Source organism: Tenrec ecaudatus, chromosome 8, assembly GCF_050624435.1.
Source record: "Tenrec ecaudatus isolate mTenEca1 chromosome 8, mTenEca1.hap1, whole genome shotgun sequence".
Classification (NCBI taxonomy): domain Eukaryota; kingdom Metazoa; phylum Chordata; class Mammalia; order Afrosoricida; family Tenrecidae; genus Tenrec; species Tenrec ecaudatus.
The window spans coordinates 140,278,019-140,298,282 of record NC_134537.1 but is presented as its reverse complement, the minus strand read 5'-3'; the positions used below and the strand labels follow the sequence as shown (position 1 = coordinate 140,298,282).

The following is a 20,264-nucleotide window of genomic DNA, read 5'->3' as shown; positions in this document are numbered from 1 at the left end:
CCAAGGTACGGTGACTGGAGCCTCAGAGAGCAGTCTAGTCAAACTGACGGGTTGGGGTTTTCAGCAAACAGCTGGCAATAACTCTTGGCAGAACCTCAGACCAAATACTGATTCCGTTTGGCTTGAAGTCGTAATGCGTGGAATGCATTTTGTATAACTGCTTAGTTTCAGTAGGTACGTCTGTCAGTATATTTCAATGGCAGCCGTGTGGCTCAGGAACTCCACATTGGAATCACTTGGAAAGCATCTTAAGAGTAAGAAACCCCTGCCTGGCGGGGCAGCACCTAAAACACTGGGCTGCTAATTGAAAGGTCAGCAGATCAAACCTACCATGGAGGAAGATGGTGGCAGTCGGCCTCGGGACCCCGCTGGGGCACTTCCACTCAGCCCTCTGAGGTCACTTCCCCAGGATTGCACGTGATAGCAGTGGGTGACGGGGGTGCACGATCTCGAGGTTCTGGCTTAATCTGCCTAGGATAAGGTCTAGCTCCTAGGTGTTTCTGGGAGAAGTCAGCTTGGGAAAGCTCGGTAGATGTGTGTGAGGCAATGGGCACCCGAGATGGCGGTGTCAGATGCCTTCCTGCCTCTCTTTCAACCACAAAGACCCAAGGAAACAAGGGGGTTGACGTAGAAGACAGCTCAGATGTAAAACCCTGAGTCTCGAAGGCAAGCGTGGACGGTTGGCCTGAGTGCCCCATGGAAGGAGAGACTGTACAAAAACGATGGGTACCCTACCACCCAAACCTGCACAGTGTGGCCTTGTTGAGGCAAAGCAAGCAGTGCTTCTGGCCGGAACCCCCATCAACCTGATGCCAGCCACGCAGGAGTGACTCTGCACCCCTGCCCAGAGCCAGGCAGGAGTGCTCCTCACCCTGCAAAAGTTAGTATATTTATTTCACCCAGGGCACTTCCCATTGCCAGTGGACCGTGAACCTGGGGTGCCTCCCCTCCTCACACCTCCCATCCTTATACGGAACTTGCCACCCCCCACACCCCACAAGACCATGGTCCAGAGGCATCCACCATTGCCTTACCCTTGAGCTGAGGGGGCCCATGGATGGTCCGTGGGTTGGCAGTGCCAGCATCCCCTCCTGGCCTCTAGTACAGGGAGCCCACAAAGCAGTGACGCCTGTTCCTATGTCCCAGCTACTGATTCTGGGGGCCACAGGGCCAGTAGTGCCTATACCTGTCACCTGTGTCAGAGGCCCACATCACTGTGCCAGACACCGGAGAACCGACAGCACACATCAGGCAAGGGAACTCAGCTGCCCTTCGGTCCCTCATCTTGTCCTCTGCAGCCCCTCCTTCCCCTCTGGCAACCAGAGACTGAAGTCTACTTTGACCACTCCCACACAGCCCCTCCCGCCTTCTGGGGACCATTGAGAGTTTCCGTATCAACCGCTCCATGGCTGATGGCCCTGGCACTCTCCCCTGACCACCTGGCAATCAGCAGTGCACACACGGACCGTTCAATCCCTGCCCCCAGGCCTGGTGAGCAGCCAGATGGCCACATCACCCCACCAGCACCCTCAGCTGCCCTGGAAGACCTGTGCTCACCTGCCCCAGAGACAGGGAGGGAGGGCCCTCGTGCAGGCGGGCCAGCAGCCAGAGTAGAAGCATGCCCAGTCTCTCAGATCGATGACACAAGGGGCAGCAAACAAACATCCACTGAATAAATAACACCTTCATGCCTTGGGGAAAACTGACAGTGTCACGTCCCATAGGGAAGCATGGGACCAAAAATAGTCAGAAAACCTTCTGGAGGATGGAATGGTAACAAACTACCTGAAAAGGAATTTGAAGAACTTAATCTACAGATATCTCTAAAAGATCGAGGAAGAGCCACAGGCCGAAGGAACAAAGAGGAATTCAGGATGATACCAGAGACAAACAGAATACAGTGTTAAAACAATTAAAATAGCAAGTAGGAGTCTAACAGTTAACAGTTAGAGTTCAGCTGGGCAACTCAATAGAAGGGTCTGTAGGGATAGAACTGAATCAGTGGAAGACAGAGTCAACCAAATAGAAGACCTCCTTTGATGCCCATTTGTGGAAAAGTCAGAAAAATGAAGAAAGCCTCAGGGTTGCATGGGAATCTAGTGATTGCTCAGTAGATCACTCACTTGATTCCTGGCCACTGGATTACTCAGAACCAGATGACCACCTTGGTATTCCGCAGTGCTGGCCTCACCTGGAAGCTGGTGGGAAATGCAGAGCCTCAGGCTCCACCCCACATCTATGGATTCAGAACCATTCGGATACCCATCTGCTTGATGAGCATGGGTCTACAGCACTTGTGTGACAAAGAGGAGGGCTGGGGGGGGGGCAGATACAAGACATGATAAGCCAGCATAGAGTACAAGCTATTGATGAGTTGCTGATAAGCAGGAGGCCGACAAGCCCCTATCTTTCATTCTATACACCAGGGAAACAACCTTGAGATTAACATGAGAACTCTTTAAAAACCTCTGCGTTCTCAGAACAGTTCGGAGAGGGACTCTTGGGAAATAATTACTCCGGAGCCTGGTCTGGGGTGCTGGAGCCCCCTGAAGTCGGTGGTGGTGGTTGTGAAGAGGAGAGGGGCAGGTACGTCTTAGAGTCAGTAGCCAGTGGATCTGGAGGTTCATGGAACCGAAGCGATGTGTGGCCTCCTCACAAGATGCAGGTTGTAGCCGGGTCGGCTCCGGAGGTGAGGGGGTGAGAACAAGGAGCTAAGGAGAACAAGCTGGGCAGGTTGGTACAAGGGATCCCGACCAAGTGCAGGTGCATTCGATGTGGGTAATGCAAAGACAGGAAAGGGAAGGAGAGGGTGAAGAAGGGACTCTTGGGCCCTAGCAAGGAGGAAGAGCTGGCGCACGAGCTTAACTCTGAGAAGCCTGCTGACAGCCCACCCCAAGGAGCGAAGTCACGTGCAGGACAATCGAAGGAAGTAGTTGTGTGGAGCCTGAAGAGTAGAGGAATGCAGGCCTTTACTTGTGTGGAAGGGGAGGATGCCTGCCTTTGTGGAGATGAGGGCACTGACCTCTTAGCAGAAGTTGTGAGCGGAGAGACTCAACCCATATTTGGGGGTAAAAAAAGTTATCCTGTATTTATGGCCGTTGAAAATCTAGCCCAGAGAGGGAGAGCGTGCACATTCTGTATTTGCCCCTGTCTAGGGGAAGGCTGGGACCTAATTGGCAGGGCCGATCGATGTGAGGGAGGCTCTTCCTTTTGTGGTGATTCCATGTTGGGTCTCTTGCTAAGAGGAAGCCAACACCGTGGGGTCGACGTCCTGGTTCCTTCGTGAATGGAAGAAGCAGCTATCTTGGGTTGGAACAGTTTAAAAATCAAGTTCTCAGCTTCACCTGAAAGTTGTAGGTTACGGTGGAGCCGGCCGCCACCGCCCCTGACATCCTGGCAGCCTCCTGTCTGGATGCAGCTGTTGTGGGCGGTTCTCTGACAGAGGAGAACTGACTCGTGGGCTTTCTGGTCTGTGATCGAGTGTTTTCAAAGTGATTGGGGTGAAGCTTGACAGCAATCGCCCCAGTCTGACCTTCGACAGTGTATATACCTCTTGATTGTCAGCTCATCCTCCACTACTGTCACACGTCCCACTTCCTCTTGGCGCTTCCTGTTCCCATCCCTCCTCCTCTGCTAACCCTCGCTCTGAACTTTGTCTTTGTGAAAATGCTGTCTTTTCGAACTTGACTGGAGTTAAGCGTAGTTCCCACACCTGCAGAGCAAGGATTGTAATCTCAGGGCGGGTCCCACCAGCCTCTATCTCAGGGCTTCTCAACCTTCCTCATGCCTCAACCCTTCCATCCAGTTCCTCATGTTATGGTGACCCCCCCCAACATTTAATTTTTTTCATAAAATTATTTTCATTGCTACTTCATCACTGTCATTTTGCTACAGTTAGGAATCGGGCGACCCTTGTGAAAGGGTCATTCGCCTCCCAAAGGGGTCGCGACCCACAGGTTGAGAACCGCTGCCCTATCTGATCCCAAAGCCTGGTCTCCCAGGATTTTAATGAGTTGTTCCACATTGTTTTCTCACAGAATAACTTTTCTCTGTGGATCAATTAACATGGTATACATGTTACTAGACTGTCTAAACAAAATGATCCTGATTTCTGTAATGAATCAAGTTTTATCATGGCATGCTATTTTCATACACTGATACATTGAGAGACGTCTTAGTTTGTAAACTTTGTATTGTGATTCAGTTGAAGGTGTACAGAAGAGATGGTGAGTTTTGCCATCCGCAGTATACATACACGTGGTTTTAAGAGCCGTGGTTTCAGATTCTTGGGGTTGAAGTTGGGTGAGCTCCTGAAAGAACACTGGTGGTGTCGTGGTTCTGTGTTGGGCTGTGACCTGCAAGGTCGGCAGTTTGAAACCGCCAGCTGCTCCTGGGGAGGAAGGGGGGGTTCCACACCTGTGGAGAGTGAGCTCACAGGGGCAGCAGTACTGTCCTGTCCTGTCCTGCAGGTTTGCTAGGATTCTGAACTGACTGGATGGCTGGGAGTCTGGTGTGGTTTGGCGAGCTCCTGAGAACATTTGCCCCACTACAGTTTGCCCCCACGGCGACCCTCCTGATTGCTGCCAGGGGAGCCTGGCGGAACGAGAGCATTGGTGAGAGGTTTCCCTTCTGAGCCACTGAAGGGTGGATGGGTGTGCATTGATAGGTCTTCCCTTTTTCTCTCTAACAATTCTTTGTTGTGCCCTATAAGGGGAAAAGTGCCGGCTGACACTGGGAGTACTCTGTCCCCCACCTCCACAAGAGAGGGGTGACAGACCCTTTCAGGGAGGGAGACGACTGGAGGGGGCAAGACTCCTGGGTACCAGGACCTACTGTGTCCCTGTGTCGGAGAGGACAGTGCCCTCCGACATTGCTCCCAGCTTTCCGAGATGAACTCCCATCAGCTCCGACTTGTAGCCCGCAGATGACGTCCCAATCCCTTTCAGCAAACCTCAAATGGGACTATTGGCCACCGCGTGCTCGTGGGAGACAACCAGCTGAGCCGGCGCAGAGGCAACGGTAACTCTGCTTAATGAGCTCACAGTCTGGGAAGGGAGACAAGCTGGGAACTAATAATTATAAGCATCGAGGGCTAGGGCTGCTGGGCGGGGTGCCCTGAGGGCACAGGCCAGCCAGCCTTCCTCTCCTGAGGCTTGTGCGTGCAGGCCAGGGAGTACTTTTAAGTGTTTCCCTGTTGTGCTTGGTGAAGCTGGAGGACAGGACTTCCAAGAGGAGGAGGGGTGTGTACACACTGTGTGAGGGGCTGGTGCTGGGCCTGTGGAAGCACACGGGCAGACATCACTGGGCTTTGAGGTGGAAGGTGGAGGACACTTTGTATTCATCCCTCATGGAAGGCTTCTTAAACCACTCGGCATTCGTGGCCCCCTTCTCAACAGCATCCTGTGGTCCCTTGTTGTTTGCTTGCATTCTGGGGAGGTCCCAGGCGGTTGAATTCAGGATGGGGCAGACTGATGAGGTTCACAGAGTAGAAGACCATCTCACAAGCACCCAAAGGGCATTCGGGATGTGGGCGGAGTTGCCGTGGCCACTGGTCTGGGAACCACAGATGGAGTTGTGGGCTGGTTTGCAACCATCTTCCATAGAGAGGATATTGGTACTGTCCGGTACTACTGTGTCTGGGAAGAGAAGCATCCTTCTTTTTTCCCTCCCTCCGTCCCTCCCTCCTCGACTTCTTCCTTGGGATTGCTGTTGACACAGACTTCGGTTGCCAAAGCTAATTGCAAAGCCTGATCAGTGAATGAAGGCGAAGGCAGTTCCCATGACAACTGCAGAGCGTTTCCAATGTAGGGGATGATGTGTGTGATGGGCCGCAATTACTTGGGTGGAAATTGATGCGTGGACACTGGGGAATTGACGCTGCCTCCGAAGGTGGAGGGAGGGGGTGATGGGTTCCTCTGGCAGGACCCTTGTGCAGTGGGAGAGGGGAGGAGCTTTCCAACAATTCCTTTAGTTGGTCACAAGCAAGATCCTTCAACATGCAGGCTGTTGGGCAAACTCACCTTGCAGGGGCTTTGGATGGAACGCCCCCCACCCCCCGAGCAATTTTGAGTGGAGAGGTGGGACAGGTGTACAGAGGGAACAGATACCAGCACTGAGGGTCAGGGCCAAAGAGGAGATGGTAGAAGGGCCCTTGGCCGGCTGACAAGAACTGGGGTAACTAACTGGAGGAGGCTTCCTGGTGGAAGTGGGGCCACACATTGGCGTAAAGCCCTGTAGAGAGTGACCTCATTCAGAACCCAGCCCGGGTGAGAGCTGGAGGAGCTGTTCTCACTGAGTGGCCTGCGGACTCTAGATAAGGTAGGTTGATATGAAAATTTCAGAGCTGCTAGGGCAGCCCTGGCTGTCGTCCTGTGAGCGCGCGAGCAGTGCTGGCATGCGCCAGCTGTGTCTCTCTGCCTGATTTTCCACACTTGTAAGATGGGCACGACCGACCAACACCTGCCTCCTTGGCCCTTCTGAGGGTTGGATAAGATGCTGTCTGTCAGGGTCTGGGTTTGGAGGCCCACTTGGGGTGGTGCTTGGTAAATGCTCCCCTGCGTGGGTGTCCCAGGGTGTCCTGTGGGCTCTGGCCTGCAGGTCAGTCTCCAGGCTCCTGGTCTCCCTGGGGGTGCCGTGTGTGTCTATTTGCCTTCCTCCAGTGGGCGGGGCTGTGGCCGGATCTGGAAAAGAGGCAGGTTCTGGGAGATGGGATGGAAGGTGGGGAGGGGCCCTTCCTTGGCCATTGTGTTAAGTTCCTCACTGTAAGGCCCCAAGTGTAGAAATGTAGAAGAGCACTGGGGTGGAGTTGGGAAGCAAGCAGGAACTGAGGAGAAGGCTGTCTTGAGGGAGCACACATATCTTTGATGCTTGGAGGACCCCCCCCACCCCCCGTGCTCTGGGTTCTGGGGCCAGGTGGGGACCAGTGGACTTCCTCAGAACCCTGGGCTCTGCTGGGGTGCAGGACCAGACCTGTGAATGGGGATGGGTGGGACAGAGAGGAGCCAGGAACACCTGGGTCTTGCAGGTTGATAGGAAGGCTTGGGGTGCAGGTGCCCCTCAGAACTTCAGAGAGCAGTCAGCCCAGGAACTGACCTCCGGCTGGCTGCAGTGCCCAACCCCGTATTCACTACCCTCCCAGAGTACAGACTTCGCACATTCCAGCTCTGTGCAAAGCCCAGCTCTGTGGGTGAGCCAGTCCCCCCGCCCACGTGGGGAAGACCGCCGGGTAAATAAATAGCCGCACTGCACTGCCTGTGACTGGAGTTCCAGGGCCCAGGAGTGGGTGTTGCCAGTGGTGACCGGCAGTCTGGGAACATCTGTGGAAGGAGGCAGCCTTTGGATTAAGCACTGTATTGTATTAGCTCCCTGGGGGGTAGGGGTGGAGGACCAGGGGTCGGGGTGCGGCTCAGGCCAAAGGAGCAGCACCGGCAAATTCTCCGAGGCATGAGAAAGTTATTATTCTCAGATTTCATAACTTACAGGGAGCCAACTGGTTACGCGCTGGGTAGTTGCTCCTTGGGGCAAAGATGGGTCTCTCAACTCTAGGAAACCCACCGTGAGTGATGGGGGGAGGCGCACCAAGAGGGGAGGGGTTAGAACTTAGAAGGGTCCGAATACCTACCCCTCACCAGCAGAGTGTGGACAGCAAGTAATTGAGTGAATGGCAGCCACTGCGTCCATTTCCCCTAGGAGACATGGTTGTGGGTGGAGGGAGTTCAGAAGAGCTGTGTGCACCGGGCGCCGGGTTACTGATATAGCAGCAGAAGTCAGGGTTCTTGTTTGTCCCTGGAGAGGTAGCCTCCCCTCAAAGCCAACTGTGTGCATGGGGGTGGGGAGAGGAGCAGAACTAGAGGGATTCCACTGGGCCTGGCCAAAGAGGGGAGCAGGCTGCTCAAGGTCAATTTCCGCCCTGCTTGTCACCAGCTTCTGTTCTGGGGAGGAGTCCATGAGGGCTGCCCTTTGCCCCCAGCGGTGAGGCAGGTGTGGGCCCCTGTACCTCCTGGAATCTCCTCACCAGAGGCCAGCTTTGCTGCCGCCCGCCAGGCGACTCACCCCACTGTGAGTGAGGTCTCGTGAGTCTGCGGAGGGGCCACCTGTGGTGGAGTGGGTAGTGCAGCGCACGTCATCCTGACTAGTCCTGGGAGTCACGCCCCTGCGTGGCCTCCGCTTATTCATCTGTGGGCATAAAAGCTGCACCTGGGAGCTCTTCGCGCCAGTCAGCGTGCTGGCATCGCCCAGCGGCTCCAGTGTGGCAGGCAGCGGGTGGAATTTCTGCACGGAATCCTCCCCGCTCTACGAGGCGGCTATTTTTAGCCCCATTTTACAAACGAGGCAACAGCGGTCAGGTAAGGCCAGCCCGCCGGCAGGAGAGGTGCTAGAGTCTGTGGCAGCCCACCTGCCTTGGAAGTAGGGATTCTGAGGTGTTTACTGCCGGGAGGAGGGGCCGGTGGTAGAGAAGGATGGACCCAGCAGGTCACAGGAATTAAATCCTGGAGCGGGGGTCGCCCCATCTGCAAACTGTGCGTTTAAGGAAAGCTCTCCCAGAGGTGGTCAGGGCCACTTCCCCTCCTCGGAGTAGTAAGCCCTGAGGTCTGGGGTGGGGACTGCCTCCTGCGACCTTCCCAAGAGAGAGCACAGTGCAGGCTTGGCGGGACTGTCCAGATGGGGGAGGGAGTGGCATGCTGGGGGAGGTAGGGGCGGGGCGGGGTGGGGGAAAGGCTGGGCTGGGCTGGACTGACTGGGTGAGGCAGCTGGGAGTGTGGGGGTTGGGGACCTGCGTGGATCATGGTTAAGAGCACGGTGTTTGGAGCTTGTAGACCCGAGTGACCTTGGGTAAAGTCACTAGCCGTGTTCCGTTTCATCTGCCAAGTGAAAGGCTCCTCAGCGTCGCCCCCCACCCCTGTCCCCAGGCTGAAGGGGGTGAATACTCCTCCTGCCCCAGGGGGCCACTCGCTGCCCCTAGCTGCTGCTGCTCCAGCAGTCGGTGAGCATGCCCTTTCCCGGGATTCGAGCCGCTGGCTTTCCACCGGCGTCCTCTGGGCGCAGTCTGCTGGCTTTGACCCCGGAGATGCAGAGAAGGAGGAGGACACGGGCGCCTTCTGGTTTTGTACCTGCAGGATCCCTTCCCTGGCGCCGGGATCCCCCTCCCCCTGCCCGCCGGCCTGGGAGCGGCGGCGCGCCTGGGAAGCCGCCAGCCCAGCTCAGCAGCACCCTTCCCGGCGGGGCCCCGGCTTCCCAGCGGGGCAGGTCCAGCCGCCGGCCCTGCCCCCGCTCGGCCGGCCGGCTGCGGGGATTGGCTGGCGAGCGCGCCGCCCCCTCGCACCCCATCCTCCGGGCGGCAGGGAGGGGAGGGGAGCGGAGCCCAGCCGGCAGCTGGCCGCCGCCGCCGCCTCTGCAGTGCCTGCCTCCTGCCTGTGCTCCGAGCGGCTGCGACCATGGGAGGCCGGCGGCCGGCCGGTGCCCCGGAGGAGGCCGGCCGAGGTAGAGCTGCAGGGCCGGGCGCGGGCCCGGGGGGCGCCGCCGCGGGCGGGGAGAAGGGGCAGCGTCCCCGGGACCCTGCTCCAGAGGGTTGGGGCGGAGGGATGAAAACAAAAACACACTGTCAGGCGGAGAAGCCTATCAGCGCCGATTCCGGTTGGCAGCTGGAGGCCAGCAGATAGTCGGCCTGCTTGCTACCCTTTCTTCCGGCGCCCCCCTCCCCTGCGCCTTCCTCTCCCGCCGGGGTCCTGGGGCTTTGGGGAGGGGGGGCGCACGCAGCCCAAGGACTCTGCTTCATTCCAGGTATCAGCTTGGCTCATTCGACCCCCTTGGCTTCTCTTGCAGGTGGAAATAAAGGCTGGTGAAGGAGTCGGGCAGTGGGGACAAGGGGCGACTGTCAAGGTACCTTGTGTGTGTGTGTGTGTGTGTGTGTGTGTGTGTGTGAGTGAGCGCGCGTGCGCGCGCGCTCGGTGGGGGCGGGGAAGGGTGAAGTGTTTGCCAGGATTGGATAAAAATAAAGGGTCTTCTTTGGTGACCCCTTAATCTCCCACTGTGTGTAACAGCAGCTGAGGGGGAGGGGTGTGGGTGTGGGCAGCCAATGAGTTCTCAGGCCTGTGTGGGGTTTTGTTTGGATGTCTTTTGCTTTCTCAGCTGGAGGGTTTGGGTGCAGTTGGGGTTTTTGTTTGTTGAACTGTTTTTTGTTTGTTTGCTTGTTTGTTTGTTTTTAAAGACATGCACACACACCCCAGCCCTACCCCTACCCCTGCAAATCTCTTGGGAATGTGCCTGGCCCTGTTGGTTTGCATCCAATCTGCAGAAATCCCGAGGGGGGGGTGGGAGGGAACTGCGCTCCTGAGACTGAGGCTGATAGGGTGTCATTAGTCAATGCTGCTGTCACCATGGAGATGGCTGGAGAGGAGGTGGTGGGGGTGAGGATATTTTCGGTAGGGTGGGGGCTGATGCAACCTCATGGCTGGGAACCCAGCGGGCGTCTGCTGTGGGTCTGTGTGCCTGGGTGTCTGGGGCCTGGGAAAGAAGTGCTCTCAGGTGTGTGGGAGGAAAAGAAAGGGGGACTGTACTTCTCCCAGGGGGAGGGTAGGCTGGGGAGGGACCAGTCCAGTGGGGTGGTGGGGGAAGTCAGCCCCAGCCATGTCCTGTGGAAGGCCGTCCCTCTCAGGTGGGCCCAGGGCCCGGGATCAGTAGGTTTTTGTGGGCTTCGCTCCTGCTGTCAGGGCTGGGGAGCAATGGTGAGTTTAGGATTACTCAGCAGTATCTGTCCTAGGCTGGCCCAGGGAGAGGAATCAGGAGGAGGCAGCTCACTGCGGCTGTTTCTCAAGCCAGTCTAGAGGAGAGTTGCTGAGGAAGGGATGTGCACCCCGTGGTCAGTGCTGGGTGGGTCAGGTGGGGCCTTGGCCTCCTAGGATGGAGGGTGCTGCTCCTGCCCGCCCATCCCTCCGGCTCCAGACATCAGGGAGCTTCCGGAGCCTAGTTCTTCCGGCAGCAGCAAGTAGCTCGGTAGCTGCTTTGTGTGTCCCCAAATGCTCCTACTCTTTCCTCCCTGGAAGCCCTCCTACTGCTTCCTGGGAAGGCTGTGGGAAGCTGTGAGGAGGTGCCAGCAGTGGTACCCTGTTGCCTCACTGCCTGGGTGGGGGCCCAACCTCCCCACATGCGGTGGGGGCTCCTGGGTGAGGCGGCAGGGTGGGTGAGGAGGGCAGGGTGGGTCCCTGGCCTGGACACAAGGAACTGAAGGCCAAGGAAGCTTGTGGGGGAAGGAGAAGAGCCAGGTGGTGCCAGCTTCCCTGGGGAGCTGGGCATGTCTTGGTGACGCTGGCCATAGTGGGCGATCCCCAAACCTGGGATGAGCGAGTGGGAGGCCCTGAGGCAAGTGGAAAGTGGTTGGTACTGGTGAGGCTGTGGGTGGGGAGGAGAGAGCTCTGAGCTGCAACTGGCGCCTCTCCAGAGAGACTGCCCCACCACCTCCACCTCCACCTCCACTTCCTCCCCAGGCCTCCCTCTGCTAACAAGGGGAGCCAGCCATCAGCATGTGTGTGCTGCTTGCAGGGCTGTCCCCCACCCAGGGTGCTGAGGCTAGATAGGCTCATGGAGGGGCAGCATCCTTCCGGTGTCTCTGGCCCTATCAGCCAGAGCTTCCCCTTCCCTGGGAGAAAGGGCGCAGGCAGGTTTGTTTACTCCCGAAAGCACCCCTCCTGCTAAAGCCGGGGCTCTGGCACCCAGGCTTTCCCGTGGGTTCTTTCCAAGTGTGACTTCCATTTCTCCCTGCCTGCCTTCTGCTGGCCCAGGAGGGTGGGCGGCAGTCCTCTGCAGGTCTGCTGAGAAGCCCAGCAGTGACTGCCCCCTGAGGGCTGTGGGCATGTGTCAGGGCAACCTGGAAAACCAGTCTTCCACCTTCACCCTTCTCCCAGTGGGACCCGAGCTGGGTGAGCTCTCAAGGCTCCGAGGTGTGTCTGTGCTTGTTTGACGGTTGCCTGTGAGAGTCGTCGCTTCCTCTGTCCGGCAAACACCCAGGTCAGAGCTCCTCAGTTCTGCGGCCACCTTTCTTCCACACGGCATTTTCTCCGGTGGCCAGGTGGGTGTGGTGTCCCAAACCTGGGGAAATGGGCAGCGTCTCTTTCTACCATCCGCTTGTGTTGTGAGAGCGTCTTCTGAGGTGAAGCTAAGATGCTGGGGGCACAGGCCCATTCGGGGTATTGTAGTCACTTGGAGTGAGTCTGAGAGACCCCCCCCCCACTGCCTTGCTTTCAGGCTCCTGCGCCTGCCCACCGCTCCCCGCCCCCCCTCTGTCCTGTGGGAGCCAGGCAGACTATTTGGGGCTGGACCGGGTCCCTGTCTTCAGCTTCACATTTGACCAACCCAGAAAGGAGCTCCGATTCCTGAGTCTCCACGCCCAGGGCCCTGCCTGCCCCTGCTTGTGCCTCCTTGCTGGCCTTTTCCACTCTGGGGGCGTGGGGGGGGAGGAGCTGTTTACAAGGCACAGTGCAGCTGGGACATAAGACGCAGGTGAGCGGGGCAGAGAGGAAGGAACCTGGAGGACTTTGGTGTCCAGTTTGAGGATGGGATAGAGACGGGCTATCCCCAGTGCCTAATAGAATGCCAGCGCTCAGCTCTACCTCCTTGGTGACCCCAACCTTCCGTGACTGTCCTGGAAGAGAGAACAAGCTTTGGGAAGTGAGACTGGGCAGAAGGGAGCACCATCCTGCCCCAGATGTTGGAGCTGGCCCAGGGACCTTGAGCATGGTGTTCCATCCAGCTGCAGGTGGACATGTCTGCTGGAAATGCTGGGCTCTGTGGTCTTGCCAGGGCCCCTTCTGTGTGCTGGTGCCCTGGGGTGGTGAGAGAAGGGCTTTGGTTTGGCTTGGCTTTAGTCCTCTCTGTTCTTCTTAGGTTGGGGCTACCAATCCTCCCTATTTTTCCACCCTTGGCCGCTGGAACGTGGTTCTTCTCCCATTTGGGCATCTTGCCCTTGTGCTCAGTTGGTGACTTTGGGAGGCATTGGGTGATTGGGGACAGGGTGGTTTGGAATAAAACCTGCACATGATGTTGTCCAGGATTCGGGCTTCTTTCCCATCCTCCTCCTGTCTTTCCACTTCTGCGCCTCTCCCGAGTCTCAGTACAGTCCTGGGGGATGAGCGAAATCATTGTGATTTGATCCGCACACGAAACCATTGAAGGAAGCGACTCAGAGACTCTCCAAACGACCCGAAGTCCTAAGTATAAGTGGGAAGGTCTGCCTTGGCAGTTTTCCTTTTTTTATGTGGTAGATACATTTGATCTTAGCTCTGTGTTGGGGTATGTGAACTTACACACGGCTGACAACATCCCCCCACCCCCTCGCCCCAGCTGTGGTTGGCTCGGCAGACTTTTGACGGTCAAGGCACCTTGAAGGAAGAAAGCCACAGTTGGGCTTGCTCTCTGTGAGCTAGTGTTTTGTTGGGGTGGTCAGCAGTGGATTTATTGGGAAGGGAGTTGGTGTGGAAAGGAAGGTAGGTTGATGGTCAGGGGAAGCTGGGTGGGAATACTGTGCCCGGGCTGCCCACCTAGAACCTGAAAGTCGTTGTCCTGCCTCTTTGTCCCCCACTGGCTGGGAGAGGCGGTGGTGGGAAGTGCAGGTGTCAGTCTTGTTCCCGCCTGCTCTTTGATGCTTCCATTCTGCAGGTATGGGCTTCAGCGTCTCTTTTTAGAACTCAGGGGTTGCCACCCCAAGTTACTAGAATTCCTCTAGCGTGAGGAAAGCTTAACTTTATTTTTTCCTGCGTTAACTTTCTAAAACATTGCGGATGAGTGCTTGGTGTCCTGCTTGGTACAGCGGACTGGCAGCTCATCTGTGCCCTGTGTGGCCACCTGGGAGCTCCTGGGCCACCTCTCCCACCCAGGTCTGTCTGAGCCGTTCCTCGGGGTGGCAGGGCTGAGGGTGCACACAGGTGCCCAGGCTGCCTCGCCACGGCTTACTCCTTTTCTGCTTGTGTCTTCCTGGTGGGTTTCTGTGCCAGGGTGTATGGGACTGGGGAAAAACCGTTTCCCATGGCATCCACTGGCAACCCTGCTCCTTGCTTGGGCACGATTTCTCCCCACTTCTGTACCCTCCGTTGCTGAGAATCCCAGGGATTCTCCCTTGAAGGGTGTGCTGGCACCCCAGCCTGGTTCCTGCAGATCGGAATGCCCCTGCCCTTTCAGATGGCGGGGAGCGGAAGACGAAGGACAGACTGAGTGGACTGCAGAGTGAGAGAGAGCACAGTTAAGGGGGAAGGTTGGGCCCACCCTGGAGTTTGAGCGTTCTCCATTCGGTGACTCTTTTCCCTGTAGGGGCTGACTGAAATGCCACCCTGATAGCTAAGGACCAGCCTCAAACTGAAGCCACTGCCATTGTGTCCAGACTCATAGCAATCCTGCAGGACAGGACAGAACAGCCCCTGGGGGCTTCTGAGATGGTTGAAGGGAGTAGAGAGCCCAAGAAGTGACTGGCAGATTTGAACCTCTGACCCTAAAGCCAGCAGTCTAAAGTGTAGCCCACTACACCCCAGGGGTCCCCTACATCTAAATACAGACCGCTCAATATTTTTCGAGCATCTCTATGTTTTTCCCTTCCAACCTTTCCCCTCCCTGCAAAGTTTTTCCCCCCCTCTTTTTTCTTTCTCCTTTCCTTTCCCCTCCCCCTGTTAGGGATCTTTGGCTTTTCCTCTTGAGGTGCTGAAGATGACATAAACAGTAGAAATACGGTTTTCTTTCTACTCCATCTCCTGATATGGCAGGAGAGCGAGGTAGGGGATTGGGGGAGGTATCACCTCTCTTGATAAAGAGAGATTCCTTAAGAGGCAAGCCTCCCAAGGACTATAAGATTAGGGTCTGAGCAAATCCTGGTTACCTCTGTGGCCTGGAACCATTGTGCCCTTGGTGATTAAGTAATTGGATTTCTCAACCCCGCCTCCACGCATTTTTCACATGTAATTCTAACCTCTTGGGCTTTGCAGAGGAAACAAAGGCATTGAGAGGGACTTGGTCCTGAAAGTGAGCTCAGTGCTCTGTGGACTGACTCTCCCCCTGCTTGCCTGCTCTACTGCATCCAGCTCCCTCCCTCCCCCCCTCCACCTCCCACAGGCCTGCTCTAAATACCCCCACAGGCTCTGGTTCCTTGCCCCTGCTGGACAAATGGAGTTTGCAGAAGTCACTCCCTGCCAGTCCATTTCTGAACCTCTGCCCAATTCCACCTGAAGCCCTGCTGGTTACTCTGCAGAAGGGAGGCCAGTGGCTCCTGGCAGATAGGCCAAGATTTGGAGCATGGTGCGATCCTGGGACAGATTCCCTCTGCTGTGCTTCCTCTCCCTGAATCTCGGACCCTTGGGCCAGGTCACTTCTCTGCTTGCTTGAAGACGGTCAGACTGAGGTGCAGAGGGCTCCCTCTGCTGCACCAGGTCCTGCTGGACCCAGAGAAGGGGAGACATCCTGGCACGTGGATCCTCACTGGCCTGGAGCCTGAGCCTGGGGAATAGAGTACGGAGATGGGATTTTCCATGGAGCGGTGCTTCTGGCTCTGCCCAAGATGCTCCCCTAACCCTACCCCAGATTGTTCCTGGCTCTGTGGCCCCCTTCCGCTTCTCCCATTCTCTCCATCTCCATCAAGGCCTCGGCCCCCCTCCACTACACTCGTGGCCCCCAGGCTTTAGGGGCAAGGCCTGGAAAGGGCAGATAGAACCTCTGAGCACAGCACTTGGTGAAGTGCAAGCCAAGGACCCTAGGGCACCAGTGCCAGCAAGACAGCCATCTGCCTGGGTCAGCCCGTGGGAGCCGGTCACCCAGGGAGAGTGGACACGAGGTGGGAGTGATGTGGGGGCCCGGGATTAGTGCTGGAATCTGCAGACAGATGGGCCATCTGGCGTCACCGTCCTCTGGGCTTGCCACCTGTCCCTGGGCCTGCATCGCACCTGATGGTCGAGCCTCCCTCTGGCCTCTCCCTGTGGCCTTCTCTCCTCCCACTGTGACTTCTTGGCTTCCTGTTTCCAGCTGTGGATTCTCAGCAGTGTCATTTACACACTGGGTGGTGGTATTTAGGGCTTAGTTCTGGGGTTGTGTGGTTGGAGTGACATGTGTCTTGGGGCTGCCCTGGCCAAGTGGTTCAGAGCAGGCTGTGTGCCCCGGCCAGGAGCCAGAAGCCTGGGTGCCGCTGCGTCCAGCTCTTGGCTAGCCCCTCCCCGCACGTCAGCCTCTGCTCCTTTGAGGCGCGCCACTTCCTACTGGGTCTCGCTCAAGGTTTGGGGGAATTGAGATGTGGAGGAGGACCTGGGTGGGTGCCAGGGCACCCCAGTGCTAAATGCTTGCTCCCACCCCCACAGCCTCCACCCAGACAGGCAAGGGGCCATGTTTCAACTTGTCTAGAGAGCTTGAAATGGCCAGTCTCTCTGGTTTAACTAGTTTAGTGGTTCTGGGCCCAACTTGCATATTAAAATCATCTGGGGAGCTTTAAATAATAATAATATAAAAAACAACCGTGCCCAGCCCAGCCTGAGAGGGTGACAGAAGCAGTGGCGCTGAGGCTGGGCTGGGGCAGTGCTGAAGGCTCCAGGGTGAGAGCCACCCAGCTCTGACTCCCCGGGTCCCTGGAGTTCCTTCCCACCCACCCGTTGACAGTTTCCCCCATCATCAGTGTAGCATCTGGAAAGCTTAACCTCTTGCGCTCCCAGAGGCTGACCCCGAGTTCGTAGTGATGGAAACCGCCATGTAAGCAGAGCAATTCTATAGAGGAGCGGAAGAGTTCCCTCTCTCAGCTTTTCATTAAAATAACAAACACTCCCCCCCAAAAAAACCCCAAACAAACAAACAAATAAGCAACCTTGCTGTTTAGCATACATGCCGAGACTGGAGACTGCAGTGTGTCCCCTGTCTGGGCTTGGGGTGGTGGTGGTGGTTCCTGTGTGCTCGGCTTTTTCCTTACCACCTTAGATGCATTTTGTACCTCACCTTTAGGGTTGTTTTAGTAACCAGCCTTAGGTAAACTCAAAAGCCTTTTTGTTTTGTTTTTAAATTATTTTTGGGGGGGCTTGTACAACTATTATCTGTTGCCATCATTCTCAAAAGATTTTCTTTCTACTTGAGCCCTTGGTATCAGCTCCTCATTTCCCCCTCCCTCCCTTATGAAGCCTTGATAATTTATGTATTATTATTTTGTCATGTCTTACAATGTCTGATGTCTCCTTTCACCCACTTTCCTGTTGTCTGTCCCCTAGGGAGGGGGTTATATGTAGATCCTTGTGATCGGTTCCCCCTTTCTCCCCCACCTCCCCCTTACCATTCTGGTGTCTCCACTCATTTGTCCTGAGGGGTGTCATCTGTCCTGGATTCTTCCTGTTTCCAGCTCGCTCTCTCTTTTTTTATATCCAACTTTTAATTCTTTTTTTTTTAACTCCATTTTTTGTGTGTTTCCAGCTCTTATCTGTAGCAGTGTACATCCTCTGGTCTAGCCAGATTTGTAAGGTAGAATTGGGATCATGATAGTAGGGAGGAGGAAGCATTTAGGAACTAGAGGAAAGTTGTATGTTTCATCATTGCTACACTGCACCCTGACTGGCTGGTCTCAGAAGACTCACCTATGTTTTGTTTTGGTCTTTACCCTGCTTTGGAAAAACGTTGAAAGCAGGACTAGACAGAAGGGAGGGGGTGGGTGCCTGCCTACAGTTTCACCTCTCAGTTGACTCTTGGCTGGTGACTCCACCCAGACTGAGGCCCACCTGGTGCACTGTTAAAGAGCTGGGGAGAGTCTGCTTTTTGCTGCCTCCATCGCAACTGGCCGGGGTAGCCATTGGAGCGGGTGTCATGACTGCTTCACTTAGCCCTCCCTCAGGACAGTTCAGGAGTGGCAGCCCACCTTTCAGAGAGGGTGGCTCTTAGTGCCCTCTGAGCTGGTGTTTCACATGGTGGGGGTGGGGATGGCCCTGGGCCTGGGGTGTCTGCCTTCAGAGCTCCTTCCCTCTCCTTTAGGCTGTCCACCTGGCAAGGCTGACTGAGCACAGGTCACCATTCTCCTGAGTGACTGTCATTTTTCCCAGCCCCCTTTCTTATGACTGTTTCCTTAATCAGAGGCCTGCTGACGGTTGGTTCCAGGCATCCTAAGTCATGTTATAGAAATACTGTCTTATTCCGGTTCATGAAGAAGCCCACCCCCCTTTTGAAAATGAGTGTTTCATTTGTCACATGCCCTTTTTTTGCAGGGCGTGAAGACAAAGTGACTTTTCTTCTTTGCCTGTTAATAGGATGACTTACGTCAATACAGTTTTAACTATCTCTGAATACGCCACATGCGTAATGGAGTTTTTTTAATGCTGTTTGCTTTATATGGGAGTTACATGCCATTTGAATCATAGGGGAGTTTTGCATCTGTATTTGTAAAGCCGGACCTTTTAGTTGGTCATCAGATGTTACTAGTGGAGTATTAATTCCTCATCTGTTGGAGTGGGAAGCTTTTACTCTGTCATGCTCTGAAGGAATTTAAGTAAGCTCGTTCTTATTTGGGATTGTCTTTTTGAGGGAGAGGTCTTTGCAGCTTTTTCTGATTTTATTTCTGTGACTCTGGTATAAAATGATTGGTTTACTGGTGTAAAACTTTTAATTGATGTTTTCCCTAATTATGCCAAATTTATTGGCATCATGTGCATATCCTGCTAATATTCTTTCAGTACTTGTGATTCCCCTCCCCCCCACTTTGCTCCTCAGGTCACATATATGTGTGTAATGTACATGTTTTCTCCTCATTTCTTTGCTTAGCCTGGCCAGAGTTTTACACCCATCAAAGACAAATCGAGGCATGTAGCTTTATCAGACCAGCTGTCCAGCCTCTAAATGGTCTTTTTCTTTTCACTCGTTTGATATGTCCTCTCTCCTGCATTCTTCACTTGGATCCTTGGGAGACTATGTTTTATTCTTTGCTTACAAAATCTTTTTTTTTTTTTTAAATGGGGCCTTTTCTCTAAAAGCTCACCTGTGGCCACGCTCTCCGAGTGTGTTTTTTCTTGTGTCTTGGAACTCTGGGGAGCTGACCCCACCCTTCCTTCCACCAGGTCCCTGAGGAGGGTCTGTGTAAGTGAACAATGGTGAGGCCAGGGGGTCTAGCACTTGATTGCACTCCAAAGCTTTGTCTTAGTTTTAAGCTAAGCAAAGTAGTTTGAACTTTTGCTAGCACCAGAGCAGATTGTAAGCCCAGATTGGAGTTTTATTTAGGCAAGCCTAGGAGACTCCTGATGTGCAGTGGGCGCTCCCCTGGCTGCTAACAGAAAGCCAGAACATGAAGCCGCCAACCAAACCACACTGCTCTGTGGGTTTGAAAAACGGACCCTGCAAACAGCCTAGGAAACCCGGGGGCAGCGGTGACCTGTCCTGTCAGGTCTCTGAGTCAGAATTGACTTCATGACACCTAGTAACAGACAAGTCGAAGCACATTAGCACCAGAGGAACTGACGCTAGAAGCCAGGGACAAGGAACTGAACATAGTCTTCACCCCGCTGCCACCAAACACGGCTAGAAAATGTGCCCACTTGGTGTCTGCAGGCCACGAAGAGCGCCCTGGGCAGAGAGAACGTAGTGCTAGAAACATCCCAGGGTGCACCTGGCAGAAGACCCATCTCTCACTCCCTCCTGGGGGTCAGGCTGCAGGCCAGCAAGATTCTCATTGCCACGGTAAATCTCCCCGTGGAGGTTCAGCAGGACCTGGTGAAGCAGAGAAGTGACCTGTCCTCAGGGGGGAGGAAGCTTAGCGCAGGGACTCTGTCCCAGGGTTCAGACTGGACTCTTCAGCCCCAAACTCCTACAGCGACTCTCAGACTCAAGGTTGAAGCCTCCAGCACATTGGGGGATAGATTTTCTTACCCTTCCATTCTGAATTCTTAGCTATAAAGGGCAGGGGTGGACAAAGAGAGGAGGCGCTAACCTCACCGTCAGGAGTTTAAAGCCAGCAACTGCTCCATGGGAGAAAGAGGAAGCTTTCTGCTCCCACAAAGATTGAGGGCCTTGGGAAACCAAACTCTGCCCTATAGCGAGTCGACTTGATGGTAGCGAGTTTGATTTTAGAGTTGTCCATCATGCAGGGATTTGCTTTTTATACAGTCAGAATCCATAGATGTGTGGTATCAGGTGGGGATCTAACTTCAGATGGGAAGCCTGTTATCTCTATCTAGTCTCCTTGTGTGCTTATTGTTTCTCTGGAGTGTAGGGCTAATAACTGCAAGGTAATCAGTTTGAAACCACCAGCTCCCTCCCAGGGAGAGCTATGGGGCTTTGTACTCCTG

The 20,264-nt window shown here is 55.2% G+C and overlaps 1 protein-coding gene across 5 annotated transcripts in view; it reads left to right on the top strand.

Moving 5' to 3' along the window:
- TET3 (tet methylcytosine dioxygenase 3) overlaps nucleotides 1-20,264 on the top strand; it is a 104,690-nt gene that overhangs the window by 6,708 nt on the left and 77,718 nt on the right. For 3 of the 5 annotated variants that reach the window (XM_075556929.1, XM_075556928.1, XM_075556931.1), the window contains one exon: nucleotides 9,823-9,879. The exons of 1 other annotated variant lie outside the window; for it this stretch is intronic. In XM_075556929.1, coding sequence (XP_075413044.1) covers nucleotides 9,823-9,879 — 57 coding nt within the window. Of the gene's footprint in view, nucleotides 1-9,350; nucleotides 9,481-9,822; nucleotides 9,880-20,264 lie in introns of those variants that run through there. One more of the 5 variants, XM_075556932.1, reaches the window with a different exon arrangement.